Source organism: Artemia franciscana, chromosome 2 (assembly GCF_032884065.1).
Source record: "Artemia franciscana chromosome 2, ASM3288406v1, whole genome shotgun sequence".
NCBI classification, from domain to species: Eukaryota; Metazoa; Arthropoda; class Branchiopoda; order Anostraca; family Artemiidae; genus Artemia; species Artemia franciscana.
Window position 1 is genome coordinate 66,867,035 of NC_088864.1, and position 17,417 is coordinate 66,884,451.

The 17,417-nt window shown below is 33.9% G+C and overlaps 1 protein-coding gene across 2 annotated transcripts in view; it reads left to right on the forward strand.

Moving 5' to 3' along the window:
* The window catches only part of LOC136043987 (proto-oncogene tyrosine-protein kinase ROS-like), a 132,671-nt gene that overhangs the window by 27,594 nt on the left and 87,660 nt on the right, over positions 1–17,417 (forward strand). For both annotated transcript variants that reach the window (XM_065729073.1, XM_065729074.1), the window contains exons 5-8: positions 2,895–3,036; positions 9,440–9,559; positions 11,878–12,064; positions 12,351–12,494. In XM_065729073.1, the coding sequence (XP_065585145.1) occupies positions 2,895–3,036; positions 9,440–9,559; positions 11,878–12,064; positions 12,351–12,494 (593 nt within the window). The remainder of the gene's footprint in view (positions 1–2,894; positions 3,037–9,439; positions 9,560–11,877; positions 12,065–12,350; positions 12,495–17,417) is intronic.

Below are 17,417 nucleotides of genomic sequence, written 5' to 3' on the forward strand. Positions count from 1 at the left end.
GTCACTTCATTTGAAATATGGTATACACAAGTGTCGCTCTTTTGACCAGTGCGTTTACGCACTGTCAATGCGCATATGCATGCACGGCGGACATTAAAAAATATACCAGAATTGTCAAATTCGAACCAGAAGGATCGTGAAATAGTTTTTTATTGGATTAAAGTAGCCAAGTGACATAAATAGTCCACAGTGTTAGGGAATGAGGAAGGTATAACCTCCCACGTATACGGAATGATTTTGTTTACAAGTTCCATTGTTGCTCGATATTTTCAGTTGAAAAAACGATTTTTTTTTAAATTTAATGTCTGATCATTTTTCTGATAAGACTAGAAAATCTCCCTACCCCTTCCGTAGAAAATTACTCCTGAAAAATTCTCCCTCAGACAAATTTCCCCCCAAAAAACTTTCCGTATATTTCCCAATAACAAGTGCTTTCTGTAAATAATGGGAAACTTCCATAATTTACGTTCTCCTCCCCGGGGGCTGTGGGAACTCCTTTCATCTATGGAGAAATAGTCCATGGACCTTTCAACTATGCAAAACCAGATGGCTATTTCAAAGTTTTGAATTACTCCTGGAAAATCACTCCTGGAAAATTACTCCTAGAAAATCCTCCCCCAAACAAATTTCCCCCAAAAAAACTTTCCGTATATTTCCTAATTACAAGTGCTCTATGTAAATAATGGGAAACTTCCATAATTTACGTTCCCCTTCCCGGGGGGCCGTGGGAGCTTTTTCCATCCCTTGAGAAATAGTCCATGGACTTTTCAACTATGCAAAACCAAATGGCTATCTCAAAGTTTTGAAGTACTCCTAGAAAATGACCCCTGGAAAATTACTCCTGGAAAATCCTCCCCCAGACAAATTTTGCCCAAAAAACTTTCCGTATATTTTCCAATAACAAGTGCTATATGTAAATAATGGGAAACTTCCATAATTTTCATTCCTCTCCCCGGGGGCTGTGGGAACTCCTTTCATCTATGGAGGAATAGTCCATGGACCTTTCAACTATGCAAAACCATATCTGCTATCTCAAAGTTTTGATTCAATGTCCTTTGGAAAAAGGAGGCGTGGGAGGGGGGGTTGTTGTCCTTCAATCTTTTTGTTCACTCAAAAAGTGCACTAGAACTTTTTGATTTCCGTTTGAATTGGTCCCATCTCGATCTTCTAGAGCCACTGGCTAGATACGATCAACCCTTGGTTGAAAAAAAAAACGCACCTGTGACCTTTTTTCTGGCAAAAAATCGACTATTTTGTAGACCAGAGCTTAAACCTCTATAATATGATCCTCTAATATGCCGCATCAAATCTGATGCTATGATGGTCATTAAGGTCACTTGACTTTTCGGGGGTATTTCCTTTCCTATTTCGAAAACTAGGCAAATTTTATCTCAGTCTTGTAGCTTCTGATGTGTAGCATGAAACGTAACGAATTTTATGTATTTGGAATCAGCATAAAAAGGCCATATTTTAATGCATTAATTGTTATAAGAATTAATTCTTCATTTTTGGTTACAACTGAACCGAGCCGATCCTTACTTACAGTTCATTACCAAGAAAAAAAATTGAAACTAAAAAAAACTATTTGAAAAAAAAGAAAAAAAAATATTTGAAAAAAGAACTTCCCTCATCTTCTCTCTTGTATCTGATTAATTTTTCAGAGTAACGTACGACTCTTGAATCGTTCCTTTGAAAAATCAAGATTATATTGTTACACCAAAATAGAGTTAGATTAATCTGGGGTCATACGCTCGATAGCCTAGAGTTGACCCGTGCGACCCCTTCTATCTTGGAAACAGTTGTTCTGGCAGTTCATTGGATTTGTGGAAATATGATATCGCTAAAGAATGTCTGTGTTTGTGTTGATTGGCATTTAGAAATATTATCAAGCATGTATCCTACTCAATTTGAATAGTCTTTCATGCCTCATTTTTTGTTTGGTCCGAAAAGTATATAAAATCATAATATGAACTGTCACAATTAAAATTAGAAAAAAAAACTTTGAATAGTAAAGAAATTGAATGATTAATTTTTAACCCGTATAATTAGAAAATTAAACGAACAAATGAACGTTCAAGTGGAGATGTCTCATTGGTTATGAGACGTATCAAGTATACGCATAGACGTAGATCAAGTTTACAACTATAAATTCAAAATTTCTTTCGCAATTAGAAGAGAGAAAATACTTTGCCACCTTCATTGGAAATTCTTTTTGTGTTTAGGCAAGATTAAAGAAGAAAATTTACATCTCAAGACTTTGAATGAACCCTGTATATTGAACTCTCTAAAAAACAAACTAGTAAATTTTTTTTGTATAAATATGTTTGTTTTAATTGTGATACTTTAGTATTTCTATTTATGGCGATCGCTGTATATGTAATCGAAATATCTAGTCTTTTGTACCCGTTTTCACTGTCTAAATAAATGGACAGAATTCTTGGTGGTTGTCATGTACCTATTTGTACCTATTTATGTACCCTTTTATTGTACCTATTTGTACTATTGCTACTATTTGTACCTATTATTGTACCCTTTATGTACCTATTTGAGATAAGCCCTTAAAGCTTCTCCCTGCGTGTAGTGTTATTTTGTTTTTTATTACACTGTGCAGTAAGTTTTTTTCGTGCAATTCCTCCGCACGAGTAAAATTTAGAAATAAATTTACTAATTCTTTTACTATTTACTAATACTAATACTAATTTACTAATACTTACTAATACTAATTTACTTATTATTACTAATTTTACTAATTACTAATTTACTAATGCTTACTTATTTACTAATTACTAATAATTACTAATTTACTAATACTAAATCTTTTACTTTTACTATTACTAATCTATTACTAATTCTTTTACTGCTACAAGATTTACTTGTGTTTCTTTCGTTTGCAGGAATTGGATGGAAACTCCACTTTTTATGTTATTTCTCATCGACTGGCTTCTGCTAATTATTCAATTAGTGTTTGTGCACGAAATAAATTTGGCTATGGGCCGGAAACAAAGGTTGTCGTTCAAATGCCTTCTGCTGAAGTCAGTAAGTTATGTCCTCATAATTAATATCAATTTATTCTTATGGTTTATTAAAGACAAAAAGATATTCCTGTTTGATTACAAAAAACAATCTTAAAGTTATTTAATGCAATATAGACCTTCAGATGTATTGCAGTCAGTTGCGTCAATTCACCAAAATTTAGAGGGGGGCGTGCCAATTATGTTTTCTTTTCATTTTTTTTCAAAAAAATACGATGTACCCTAAAAGGGGATTTTTTTTTTATTAGGAATGCAAAGAAATTAAGTGTCTTTCAAAATCTAGAAGTGGGTATATTCTCTCCACCCCCAAATTGACCCCGTTGGTCGTAATAGTTCAGCCAGGTTCATATTTAGAAGGAGCTGTAAACATCAAAACGTATTACCTAGTGCAGATAGGATTTCTCTTTGGGGGGGGGGGGGTAGCTGGACGGCCTTGTTTTTTTTTCTTGATACATATTTTATAAATTTCCGATATTTAGGAGACAGCTGCATCCTGTGGCTACAGCAGTATTTTAAACATATATTTGATTTGAGGGTAGTAATACCCAAAATATATTTTGATTTAAACATATATTTGATTTGGGGTAGTAATACCCAAAAAATTTTGATTTAAACATATATTTGATTTGGGGAAGACGGGAAATATTGATATTTTCCAAGAAAGAAAAAAAAATCATATCAAAAGTTTCATGAAAGTTCTTGACTTTTTTTCTTAATTTCCTTATGTATTTCTCCTCCTAATACTAGTCGAAAGAATACGACCTCCAAAAAAGGCTTAAAAATCATTCCCTGCTATGTACTAAGGATTCTTTAACAAAAAAAATCTTTTAACATCGGATCTTTTAACAGAAAAAAAAGATGTCAAAAGCAAGTATCAGAGTCTCCCTCTTAAGGTGCAAAACAACGCACATAAACAATAGAAATAACACTGTCAATGTATACATACTTATACATACATACCTGCAGAAATCTGGGGAAGGTAAATAGGAAGGGTGCGAAAGCACAGGATGGCTGGCCCCCAGCCAGTCACTGCACTTCCTGGCTGAAGGTCCATTAAACGGTGATCATTACCTCTGGTATGGATTGTAAAATCCGATGCCATATTCTTTAATGTACTTTCTCAGTTTGCTGGCATGCTAGTAAAATTAATAGGTTAAGAGATGTCATTGACAAATTTGCGCGCAACTGCCACTTCTCAGAATCCAAGGTAAGCTTTAAAAGTGACAATAAATGGATCATAATCCGAACAAATGTCAAATTTTTATTGACAAATTTTTGACAAATGTCATTGACAAATTTGCGCGCAACTGCCACTTCTCAGAATCCAAGGCAAGCTTTAAAATTGACAATAAATGGATCATAATCCGAACAAATGTCAAATTTTTATTGACAAATTTTTGACAAATTTGCGCGCAACTGCCACTTCTCAGAATCCAAGGTAAGCTTTAAAAGTGACAATAAATGGATCATAATCCGAACGCGCTAAAATATTACAAGACCGAATGCTAATTGAAAATTTGCTCTGCAAAATCATGAAAAATAAGCTCTGGAAAAAAATAAGTCTGGCGTCGGGAAGTAAATTGTGCAAACATAAAAAATAATACGAATCAACGTAAGAGAATATGTATTTTTTCTAGATATAAATTGAAACCAAGAATAGGAGTGGTTTGATTCAACTACCAAATTATTTGCCTAGTCATAAACCCATGACACTGAATGAAGATGACCAGGAAAATTCGGAAGCCATACCACTAGAAAATAAGAAACACGAGACTAATTAGTGCGCGAAGTAGCAGTTCTAACGCAGATGGGGAAAAATTATGTTTCAGCTTTTTCAAAACACTGAAATTTCCGAAATATGATGCAAAGTAAACATTTTCATGGCATTGAATTATTGTGCGGGAAATCAGCTTGTGCTCATACGGAGTTTAATCACCATTCCGGGGAATTCCCAGAAATCTTTAGTTTATTAAATTTGAGTGGTATTAAAACCTCAGATTTTGTCTAATCCACCTTAAACCTTTTGATAAAGTGATTCTGGGCAAGTAAAAGAGCACTCCCTTAAAGAGTGCTATCTAATGGAACCAATCTGACTTCTTTTTTGGATTGCTCAGCACATCTGAATTCACTACCGAGAATATTCTATCCTGTGTGCGAAATAGTACTTACGACTCAAATTGACAGGGGAGGGTATTCAACTTTCACTAACGCTAACACTTCCGCTTAACACTTAACGCTTAACGCTTTCACTTCCGCTCTTGACACAAAAGTTTTTAACTGATTTAAAAAGTAGAGTTGAGAGAAAGAGTCAAACTTTAGCGTAAAGAGCTAGGCGTTTAGGAGGGAACAGCCCCTTTCATGTACGGAGTAATTTCTGTTTGTTTTAAGTTTTAATTTCACTCCTTACTTTCAGTTAAAAAAGCTTTTTTTTATATATTTATATTATAAAAGAGCAAAAGGCAAATCGAGTAGTCATAGAACTTTGAAATCAATCTTATTGGCATGAATTTCTAACTTGATAAATGAGTGATTGGGAACAGAAAAAAGTGCAAAACAAACATCTTAATGTTTTATGTATGCTTGTGCAGTGATTAGAACCCTATTTTGTGGCCCTGGAAATCTAGATTCAAATCCTAGTCATGAAGAATTATCTTTTAAAACTGGCATTTTTCAAAATAGTGTCACTAGTGGGCCGGGAAGTCGCTTGAACGAAAGTCATGTTCATTTTCAGAAGAGTTTGCTGATTACGCCTTTTGATTTTGGCCAAGACACTATCAACAATATACTAAACAGGATTAAAACTTCGAAATCTCAGTGATGTCTCAAAGAGCTGAAAAAATAGATATACTCAGGGATGATTTAGCTTAACCCCCCCCCCCCAAAAAAAAAATCATAGATATGTCTGTTAGTATAGAAAAATCTGTTTCATTAAGCGTATCATTTTTAAATGATAGCATTGCTTTCGGCCCATCTTTTCTAGCGTCACAAAGGGTTGAGGAATACTCGGGGCTCATTTATACTGTCTTAAACAACTTGGGAAAATCATATAATACTCTCTCCTATTAATACTTATTAATTCTCCCTCCTATTTATCCATTATACCCTTCAAATTGGTCGTTATTAGATACTATTATAATTTGTAAAAGGTTAATTATTTTCAGTCATAGATGAGTTTTCTAATGAAACTTAAAGCCATATTCTTAAGACACTCTTCTTGTGTTACATTTTTGGTTACTAGGCAGCTTTAATTTTATTTAAGGTTGTTTTTCTTTCAAATACATTTAAGTTTATTTTTGCATTTAAGCATAATTTTATCGCTTGATCCAAGAAAATGTTATTATTGCTGTTTTTGTCAAAATTTATTGCATTTTTGTTTTTTACGTTCTTTCTATAAAATTGAATTAAATTATAGTCCTATTTATATTTAGTCTAAAACGTAAATGTTAGTTTATTAACTATTATTTTACTCACGCCAAAATTATTTTTATCATTCTTCATGTATTATCCTTTTTTATATTTTAAGTTTATCATATATTTCCTATCAGGATTTTATCACTAGATTCGCCAGTTATGGATGTATTTTCTTTCTTGGCCTTTGAAGTTGCCACGGGTCATTTAGTGGGTTTCTATGAGGTGTCAAAGTTCTCTGACGCCTTATCAGGTTTTTCTTCCTTCTTATTAATGTGCAAACTGTTAACTCCAGAGACCGAACATCTCCTCGACTCCAAATTTTAACGATCAAAAATATTTTTTTACTTTCGGAACGTATTTTTCGAGATATTGAGTGGCTGCCTCCAGCTGTCTTAAAAAGTGTGTCCCCCTAGTTCATTTTTAAAGCGGGCCTATTCAAAAGAAAATTTTATTCGATTAAATTACTGAAGATATTCTGTTTTTGATATAGTGAAGATGACTGCCGTGTGTTTATTTAATTTCTTGTGATGTGTGTGCATAGCCAACTCTTTGGCTTCACTAAAGGTTATTTTGTTTTTAGTCTCAAAGGCTAAGGTGTAACACTTGTTGCCATCAGCAGAATGTACGGTATTGGCGTACTAGCTACCATCAGAACGTAAAGTTTTTCTTAAACAGTGTTGAAATCAGTGTAATTTTGTCAGAATTCTAGTGGGGCAAAGTTGGAGCCAATTTTCCGAAATCAAGTGAAAATTACAGTGAAATTGAAAAATGAGTCACATAGGCAAAGATATAAAGGCAAAGATATACTAAAGAAAACTGACCTGTTTCTCTGGATGCTTGAATTATGCAGGCTTATCTTAATTTTGACAAGATTTTTTGCAGAAACTAAATTTCAGCCGGGGGGAAAACTAGGGCCTGTGGGGGGGGGGGGGGTAAACTAAAACTTAGTGGGGGCAGTTGTCCTCCTTCCCCGTAGCAAATTACGCTCCTTATTGAAATATGGTGTTCTTGAATAGATTAGGTTGGAGGAGGAGGATTAAAGTGTAATTACAAAAATAATTATGCAGAGTGAACAGATTTTTGCTCCTTCTGTAAAAGGGATTTTTGAGGCATCTTCTGCAGTTGGCTGCATTTGGTTCGTGAAAACCTCTTTAAAAATATATCTCATTCAAATTCAAGGCCTTTTGTGTTTGAGCACAAAAAAATGGCAAACGTTATACATGTTTTCTACTCTCGGCTAATTTCCTAATCCTGTATATTAGACTACTGCTCCAATAGGGATGATGCCACTCTCTTTTCCCCAAAGGTATTATATTGAAAGAAAACGTATTCTAAATACAGCAAAAAAATCCTATGTTTTCATATACTTAAATGTCTGTTTTGATTTTTTTTTTTCGAGATTATATGTTGAAAAATGAGTAATTTGCTCCTTCAAATGGCGTATTTGAGCAGTAACTCCGACTTTAAAGAATTTTATTTTGCCTGAAGAATTACTTTGACATAAGCTCCTTTCTCAAGAAATAGCAAAATTTGAGATTTATTTTTAATTTATGTTTCATATTAACTATATGTGACATCGTTCCGGCGGAATAGTTCTCTAGGGAGAACTTTCCTTTCTCCCTAGGAAAGTTTTTAAAGTTTTACATCACGGTATACAACCATAAATGACGTTAAAAAGGAAACCTATATAGTGATGTTAGTCATAATGACGTCGATACCGTCAGTATATAATTTAGTTATGACATCAATATATAAAAGGTTGTCAGGTTACGTCGCCTTGACAGTTTAACCGTAGTCAAGAATGACTTGACAGTATAATTCTTGATGATCTCGTTTATAATAAAGAACTAACTCTAGCTCAAGGTAGCTTAAATATTAAAATAAAACGCAATTTCTGAGAAAAGCTGAATTATTATACGCATGATACAGCACACTAATCTTTTGATAAGATAATATAACACAAGCATATTTTGAGAAGCTGCTTCTCAGGGTATGGTGACATATTTGACTGACTTTGCTCTCTGATTCTTCTTTATTCTTCCAACTAAGAAAAAGCCCAAGGGTTTTTCTGAGTCTTATAATCTACAAGTAAGGGCTGTATCAATAGATTCAAAAGCATACAAAGGATGGGGGCTTTTGGGCACGTACTTCTAGCCTGCATTAATTCCCAAGGCTAATTTTGAGCAAACTGAGATTCATATTTTATATTCTTAATTATCCATAAGCAAATTAGCAATTATATCCCATAAGGAAAATATAAGCGTATACTAGAGGAAATCGAGGCTTACACTAAATCCTTCAAGTGTAAATTGTAAAAATTTGTTCCATGTGTCGTCGGTATTTTTAATACCTGTTTTTAACGGAAATAACTTTTCCTTCAAGCTCCTTAAAAAATCTTTGTAAAAAAGCAATCTTAAATTATCTTAGTCATAAATACAAGGGAAACGCTAGAAAAACTTGCCATTGGTTGGATTCAGAATGGAAGCCTTCGGTGACAAGCTGAAGCTTCTAGCTTTGGGTCATAAAGCCACCTAGAATCTTTTTTATGGATTTAACAGACTTGATCTTTAAGATAAACAAATCTCTAAACTTAATTCGGGGTTGAAAACATTGACAGTGTTTTACTTTACAATTTGTAAAAGTTTAAAATTTTCTTATTATGAACTGATATCTTGTTAGCCTATAGTTACCAAACTGGTGAATCTACGGAATCTTACTGAATCCATTGTTATTGCGGCTATGATTTCTTCTTTACAGTTCTTATCTCTGCTAGTAAACTTCCTTCTTCAGAAGGGTTGGAAAGCTTTCATATGACAGCGATTTTCCTAAAAACGAGTTTAACATCTCATAAATCTGATAAATATCAAAATTTCTGCAGAAAGGGTGGGCCTGAGGCCTGCCTCCCTAATTTTATTCTTAAGCGTTTTAAATTGTTTTAATGTCTAATGTATCTACGTGCCTGGTTCTATCAGTGAATAATCATCTTAATTTTACAGGTCTGTTTGATGAGAAGTCTCAATATATTTTATTTTCATTCGGGGCGTCAGTCATGCAGCAAAATCTTAGCAACCATATTGGACCTGTTAATGTCGTGAACTTGACTTCAGATATTACAAGTAAGATTATTACCACAAAATATAATTTTGAGGAAGTACTTTGAGCCCACCACGTGAGGGACTCCCTCTTTCAATCCTATATGCATTTGTGTATATAAGATTTTCCTTCTGTCCATTCTTTATGGTACAAAGTTTGGTGACAATTTTAAATTTATCCTCCAGGGGGGGGGGATCTGAGATACACGCTGAATCCCCTCCTCCCTGGCAACGTAATATCTATCGATTGTATCCCAGCATCCAATATTAATCTTACGCAATTTTTAATTTCAAGTGCAAGTTTTAAGAAAAATATAATTTAGTAAAATGCAGTGCTTAAGATATTGGAATCTGATCTTACTTTAGTTTGAATATGAAATTTAAGGAGACTCTTAGTAATTATGCTGGACCAGTTAACGTGGTGAACTCTTATGTTCTTTTGATATGTTCTTATTATTATCATGTACTTACTAGTGTATTTCTAATCATCGGAATTAACTTTGGGTGCTCTAGCGTAATGGTTTTGGTTGGGATAATTTTGGGTATGGTCTCAAACCTACCTGTCTATAAAGAGATTTTAGAAATGATAATTTCATTATATTTACAGATGATTTCTCTTATGTTTATTTTGTGTTCCTGTAAGTTCGCTCAAAATCGTATGCACACCGTAGGTTTGAATTTATAGAATGTTATTTACGATATGAAAGAAAGTGGATATCTTTCAGTACCCTTTTTCTATTTTGAAACAGAAAATTCTGGTAATTTCTTTAGACACAAATCATTTTCTGTTTTCTTTTCTATCTGAAATTGCTAGTCGAAGTCATGTTCCTTGTAGGATGCCCAGAAGTGCCAATTCACGAAAAGAATGGAGAGGAAATCTGTTTTATTTAGCAATGCAAAAAGGGTAATCTAGTGGGGGGGGTATTCTTCAAAATTTAGGGAATAGGGGATATTCGTTTTTCTTTTTTTACCAGTAAAAATATCGAAAAGGCTATTTTCAAAATATATGGGAATAATTGCTCCCAACATGCTGCCCTACAAATGCTCCAGTTGACCGTCCCAGAAGTTGACCTAAATAAAATTCTTTTCGAAATGGCTCTCACGACCGAACATTATCGAACTTTAACTACTTGTCAAAAAAAAGAAAATTTCAACACAACACGACAATTCGAAAATACACATAAATATCTATATTTTTGGCTATTTGTAGTCAAGGTTATTTTGGAACCGCTTTTTGTTCTTACGCTCTATCTTGAAAGCGTAAAAATCAAGAAAACAAATTTTTATAGCTACTCAGTGCTATCTGTTTTAAAACAGATTATTTTGTCTAACGTGAAAAGGCCATATCAAGGAAGATAGTACTACTCTGAATTTCTGACTTTTTTCTTACTAAGCTCTTAAAGTAAGTTACTAGTAGCCTGCACTGTTTCGGGAAATGTGTTTTCTGACGTCTCATGGCATTTTATTCAGGCAGTGGCGGCTCTAGGCCTGGGCAGAAGGATAGCTGCCCCCTCCCAGTTTTTATGACATCAAGTTCCTTTTAATTTGTATTTTTGCATTGCTATGGTATACATTGCCTCCCCTCTAAGATTATGAGGCCTGAAACCGCTACTTCCTTTAGGAAATATTAACTATGGCAGCTACTCCGCGCCATCTAATTTGAAATATGTTTTTCCTTATTAGAAAATCTGCTGTTTTGTTCAGATGCCAAAGAAGAACAACCATCGGTTTCCTACCATGAACTGTTAATCAAATCAAAGAAAAATTTTTATATCTGAGTATTCACTCGGTATTTCTTTTCTTTTTTTCAATTTGTAATTTCTTCAAGATATTCTATAAGGTAGATAAGAAGGATACAATTGTTTTAAAAGCCTTTGCATTAAGAAGAACTTTAAAGCTGAAAAGTTGAAAAAACTCTTGACGGGTTTTTGTCAAAGTCCTATTAGACTGGACTTACCATACTCAACACAAACAGAAAACCCAGAGTTTTTTTTTAAGAAAAAAGTCAAACTAGCAATTCATCCCATTCACTAATATAGGTAAAGAAAATACATATAGTTAAAAAAAAAACAAATATAAATATAGGTCAAATAAAATTAATATAGGTTAAGAAATTGTAGTTTGCTTTTAGTTCCTTCTGATCGAAGCCTAATCCAAAGTTTTCACCTCCACTATAAATGTTATGGGGCGAATCGAGGGTAGGGAAAAAGAAACTGGGGCAATAAAAAGGTGTTATAAGATGTCATAAAATTTTACAGACTAACCTAAGATAATGGTATTCTGGTTACTTTTCTTATATTTCTTCGTTGAAGATTTGCTGAGTTAATTATTTATGTTAATAGGTATGGATGTCCTTGAAAGTCAAAAACTTCTTTTTATATCGAATTCTAATGGAGATCTTCTAGAAATGGAACTTAAATACGCATCTCCGTTGCGTACGCTGTTGCCAAGAGAATTGATCGGCGGAAGAATTTCAAAGTTGAGCGTTGACTGGCTAAACGAGCTTCTTTATTTTGCTATTGCAACACGGTGAGTGTTTCTTTATTTTTTCTTCACCTTTCTTTTGTATTCCCAACTTCATCTTCCCCTTTCCATCTGTCATCTTTCTTTCCTTCTTCTTTCTTTTTATCTATCTTCTTCGTCTCTTGTAGTCTAAATATTTCATATTGATTTAGCGAATATAATCAATTAAAAAAAATTATTAACATACTTAACCTTCTCTTATCTGGGAATCATGTTGGTCTTCAGACTGATCCCCCCCTAATTTTCTCCTTGTGTGTGTACGATTCTCTTGAATGTTTTTTTCCTATTCTAGGTCGTCTAATAGTCACTTGAACCGAAACAGTGAAGTTTTGTCGTATTCCATTGGGCGCTGTTCAATCGCTGGCAAAAACCTGACGTTTTTTCACATACCCTTATTTGGTGGACTTGTTGATCTTCAAGTAGATCCGTACAATGGGTATGGGTTTATCGATTGTGTTTCTAATTAAAAAGCATAAAGTTTATTAGTCTAACTCGATATCATGTGAGGAAATCCCAGTTTTAGATGTTGATACAGACGTTTGAGGCATTTGTCTTAATTATTATGCATTTGGTAAACATAACGCTTTTTCGGATTTCTTTACTTAAAGAATTCATTGATCTTCTAGTAAATCCTTTTTAGGGCTATATTTTTTCCAGCTTCTTCCTAATTACCCAAAAACAAAAACTATGAAATTAACTGATCAATTAATCCAAATTATAAAATCCAAATTTCTGACATTGATTTGAACTTTTGCATTTTCACTCAGTAGCGTCTATCATTTGGCAAATTAGCCCTTTATTCTTATCCTTTTTCCAGCAAGATTGGCTTATCTTCATATGGATTCGTAAAACATATGTATTTTTTTGATCATTTTTACAAAATTAATATCAAGTCCTGTAGTCCCAATTTCTGATGTTGATTCAAATGTTTGATCTTTTCATGGCCGTAAATAGAAAATAAAGCTATGAATGCAAAGTCTGTTTTAGCTACTTGATTTCGATTGAGGAAATTCCTCTATTAGCTATACATTGTACAAATTCAAAACTTCTACTTCAGAGAGAGAGAGAGGTGGAGAAGGATGGACTAAATTAAGCTCTTAACACGAGCTGTAATTTTCAAAATAATCTGTTAATAAACTTTTTATTTTCAAAATAAAAAGTATTTTATGACTTTTAAAACAGAAATCATAATTCTTGTAAAATTAAAGATATTGTATAATGATTAATATGTTGATCTTCACGTAAATCTATACAGTTATAAGCTTACGAGGCTTTGCAAGCAAAGCTTAACTTTAATCATCCAAACAATCTTATTGTGTGATCATGTTGCCCTTCCTAATAAAATTGTTGCCCCCATAGGAAAATCCACAAAAGGGAATATAAAGTTTAATTTTTACAGAAAAAAAAACTATAGAACTCCTCCTTCTCCTTCTACCTAGTTGGTGAAAGGCAGAAATTAAGTAAAACTAATATTTTTTATCTTCTGAAAAGATTGTATTTCTGACATACGACATTTTTTTTCACCAAACTTTTACGGTGGAATTTTTATTTTAACAAGAACCTAAAGAAAATTGACTGTAGAAAAAAAAAGTTGTTTAAAAAAATGTTGTTCAGAAAAAAAAAAGAATCATAATCATCATTCAAATGGGGACCATTATCTTTCCACGTTTATTGCGGTATAAAACATTTAAAATTACTATTTTTAAAGGATTGGAATTATAGATATTAAAAAAATAGAAATATGGTTTGCTTCAAGGGGTATTAATAGAATGTATATATATACATATATATATATATATATATATATATATATATACATATATATATATATATATATATATATATATATATATATATATATATATATATATATATATATATATATATATATATATATATATATATATATATATATATATATATATATATATATATGTATATATATATATATAAAAGAAAATCAAGGTTTAGCATTCAAGGCCACCAAATTCAAGAGTACATTCAAATCTAAAGACATACGCAGTGTGACGGAAAGTTGCAATTAGCCTACCATCTTTGCTCATAGAAGATTAATATTGATAGAGGATGTGATCTATCCTCTAAGTTGATCCATCATCTAAGTTGAAAAATTCTCAGTTGTCTGAATTAGAAATATAAATGTATGTTTTTTGAAATAGATTACTAGGAAATTAAAGATGAAAATCTTGAAAAATATGGGTCTATAGCCAGTAGGAAGAAATAGAAGAAACAGAACAATCATTGAATATTTTGCGTGTATACAACAAGATAGGCTGAGTGTTTAAAAAGAGGAATAATTGAAACTACAGCAATTTAATCCTACACTCAGTTGCTTCTGTGTTGTTGAGAGTAGGATCTCATTGATTGTAGACTCTTTGCCTTCAGAATAAGACAAAATAATTTTAATATCAAAATTCTAACTACCAATTAGGTCTCCCAAACCAAGGCCCTAACGAGTACAGGCTGGGTCGGATCTGTTCCGGTGCTGTGAGATGGTTTGGGGTCTCCTCTCCGTCCTAAGTACCTTTCTTTGTCCCTATTCCCTGTTTGCGTGGCCTCATAGTGGCATCAGGACGGACTTATCACGAGTTTTCCTACCCGAAGATGGTAACAGCGCTGCAAGGTGACCTTGAGCGGTGGCGCCCTTTGACGTAATTCTGGCCTAGTAACCGACACATCATTTGCACTGGATTCTGGCGAATGGATAGTACTTCTGGATTTTGTCTGTTTTGTGTTTTTAGGGGGGGGGGATGAAAAACCTCTTCCTAGCCAAGTTATCTTTTATGGGTTGCCTCCCCGTAGAAGCACAATATTTGCTTACAAGGACATATAACGAGTCAGGTGTAGAAAGCTTGACATTGTCTGTTGAAGATCGTAACTCTTGTTGATAGAAAATAGTGCAGAAAACCATGCTATGACCAGGATTGGGACCAAGATGGGCCCAGGATTGCAAAAAACCTCCATCCAACTGGAAGTCCCAGGGATTCTTGCTGTACGGCTCAAAGTCGGCATAAGCGCTTCGCTTAGACTTGATGAGATGTTTTTGTATCCTTCTTTCACTGGTTCTAGGATAATTGCTTTTCCCGAGGCCACAGTAATTTCAATGATTGAAAAAATATGAAAATTGCAACTTTATGCTTGCAACTTTACGAAGTTTCTTATGCTATAGATAAAGTTGTAGCGTATGAACAGTATGGGCTTAAGAAGAGTAGAGAAGCTGTCGACCATATTTTCCCTCTCAGATTAATAATTGAAGAGTGCCCAAATCATCAAACGCCCTTAGTCCTTAGCTTTAGCAAAGGTCCTGTCCTTGTAGGGTCCTATCATAGACCATATAAACCCATTGGGGTGATTAGTGCTATGCACGAGAAGTAGTTGCTGTGGTTAATGTAGGGAATGAGGTTAGTAGCTGGCTTCGTATTAAATCTGGAATTGAGGTGGGTTGTGTTCTATCCCCATTTATGTGGAGTATTTTGATGAACCTTCTCCCAAGGAATATAGCAAAGGCAATGGGAGAACATGGAATCAAAGGGGAAGTAAAACTCTCTTCGACTTAGAGCATGCTGATGATTTAAGCATCTTAAATGAAAATATTAGCAAAACGAATGAGCTTTTAAAGATTTTACGAGTTCACAGTGAAAGAATAGGTTTGAAAGTCATGTTAAGAAGACTAAGATTGCTAAAACTAGGAATAACTGAGGGTGAAAAGATGATGATGGGTAGTGAGGAGTTCGATCAAGTGGACAACTTCACCTATCATGGTAATTTTATTAGTAAAGACGCCGGGTACAGTTAAGATGCATAAAATAGAATTACCAAGACCTAGTAGGTTTTTTTTTCTGTTGAAACTTTTTTGAAAGAATAGAAGATGAGTTTGCTAACCGAGATACGAATATTGGAATCTTCAGTGATGACAGTGGTCAAGTATAGTTCTAAAGCGTGGGCGCTCCGAAAAACGGAGGATGATTTGCTGCATGTTTTCCGGAGAAATCTCATGTAGATCGTTTTGGGTGCCCTGCAGATGTTTTTCGGACCTGACTGACAGATTGTTTCTCAAACAGTAAGCTGCATGAAAAATGTGAACCAATCCCAATTACAAGGGCTATAATGAGATAAAGGTTGAGTTGGCAAGGACATGTTCTGCGGATGAAGGATTACAGACTACTAAACATTGTCCTTATTGGGAAACCATGTAGGTCCAAACCAAAAGCAGGTCGTCTCCAAATGGAATGGGATTATGTCGTGAGGAAAAATTTAATGGAATTTGAACTTCATGGAAGGGTGTAGAAAGGAAGGCTTTAAATAGATAAGATAAGATAATAATTATTTTCAAAAGACTATCACAAGCTCTATAGAGCCGAATTCGCTTTATATGTCAGTAAAAGCTAAGAAAAAAAAATTCAAAACAGTACATTAAGTCAAACACTTAAAATTAAAAGGAATTAAAAAAGCAAAATCATCAAAGATAAAGGGCAAATCCGTAAACTTAACAATTAAATTACAAAAACATTGCAGTAAATCAAAAAAGAATAAAAATGGCAATAGAGGAAAGGGGGAATTTGGCAAGTACATAATCACGAATTATTATTAAGGTGTTCCAGAATAAAGAGTATAAAACTTTTACAAAACCTTTCTGTATCAGCATGGATCGGAGATTAAGTTGGGCTTGCTAAGGAGGCTGACCGGGGGAGTCGGAGTCTAATGGGATTGTGAAAATCATGGAGTAAGTCCTCAGTACGGGGATTGGAAATGACTGATTTAGCGAAAAGCAGGCAATTTTTTTCCCTCCTTTCTTTTAAGGTGGTAATGCGTGCAGCTTTAAGGAGGAAGGAGTATGGAATTTTACCTTCTTTGTAAATGATCCTGAGCGAACGCTTTTGGACCGACTCGATTTTGTCACTAAGTTCACTTGAAAGTTGCGAATGCCAGACCGGACATGCATATTCCAATAACGGCCTGATAAAGGATAAGTAAACACGGAGGGAATGTATCTTAGGACAACTAAATTTGTTTAGCAGCTTAAAAATGGATAGTGAAACATTTGCTTGTTTAACAATGTTGGAAACAAGTGTGTCCCACTTAAGATCATTAGAAATTGTGACACCAAGAAGTTTAACATGTTTCACTAGCATTTCGCTTGGGATCGGGTCGCAAAAAGCAGGAGTAGATTTCAAGAAGTTGATCGTCATTATCTGTGATTTAGTGGGATTTACTGTCATATTTAGATTCTTAGATTCATCCGAACATTGGGTTAGGATTTCAACGGAGTCACTTTTAATATTCCTATGACATACTTCAAGGATCGACAAGTCATCCACATATATCCATCTTTGGGGGAATT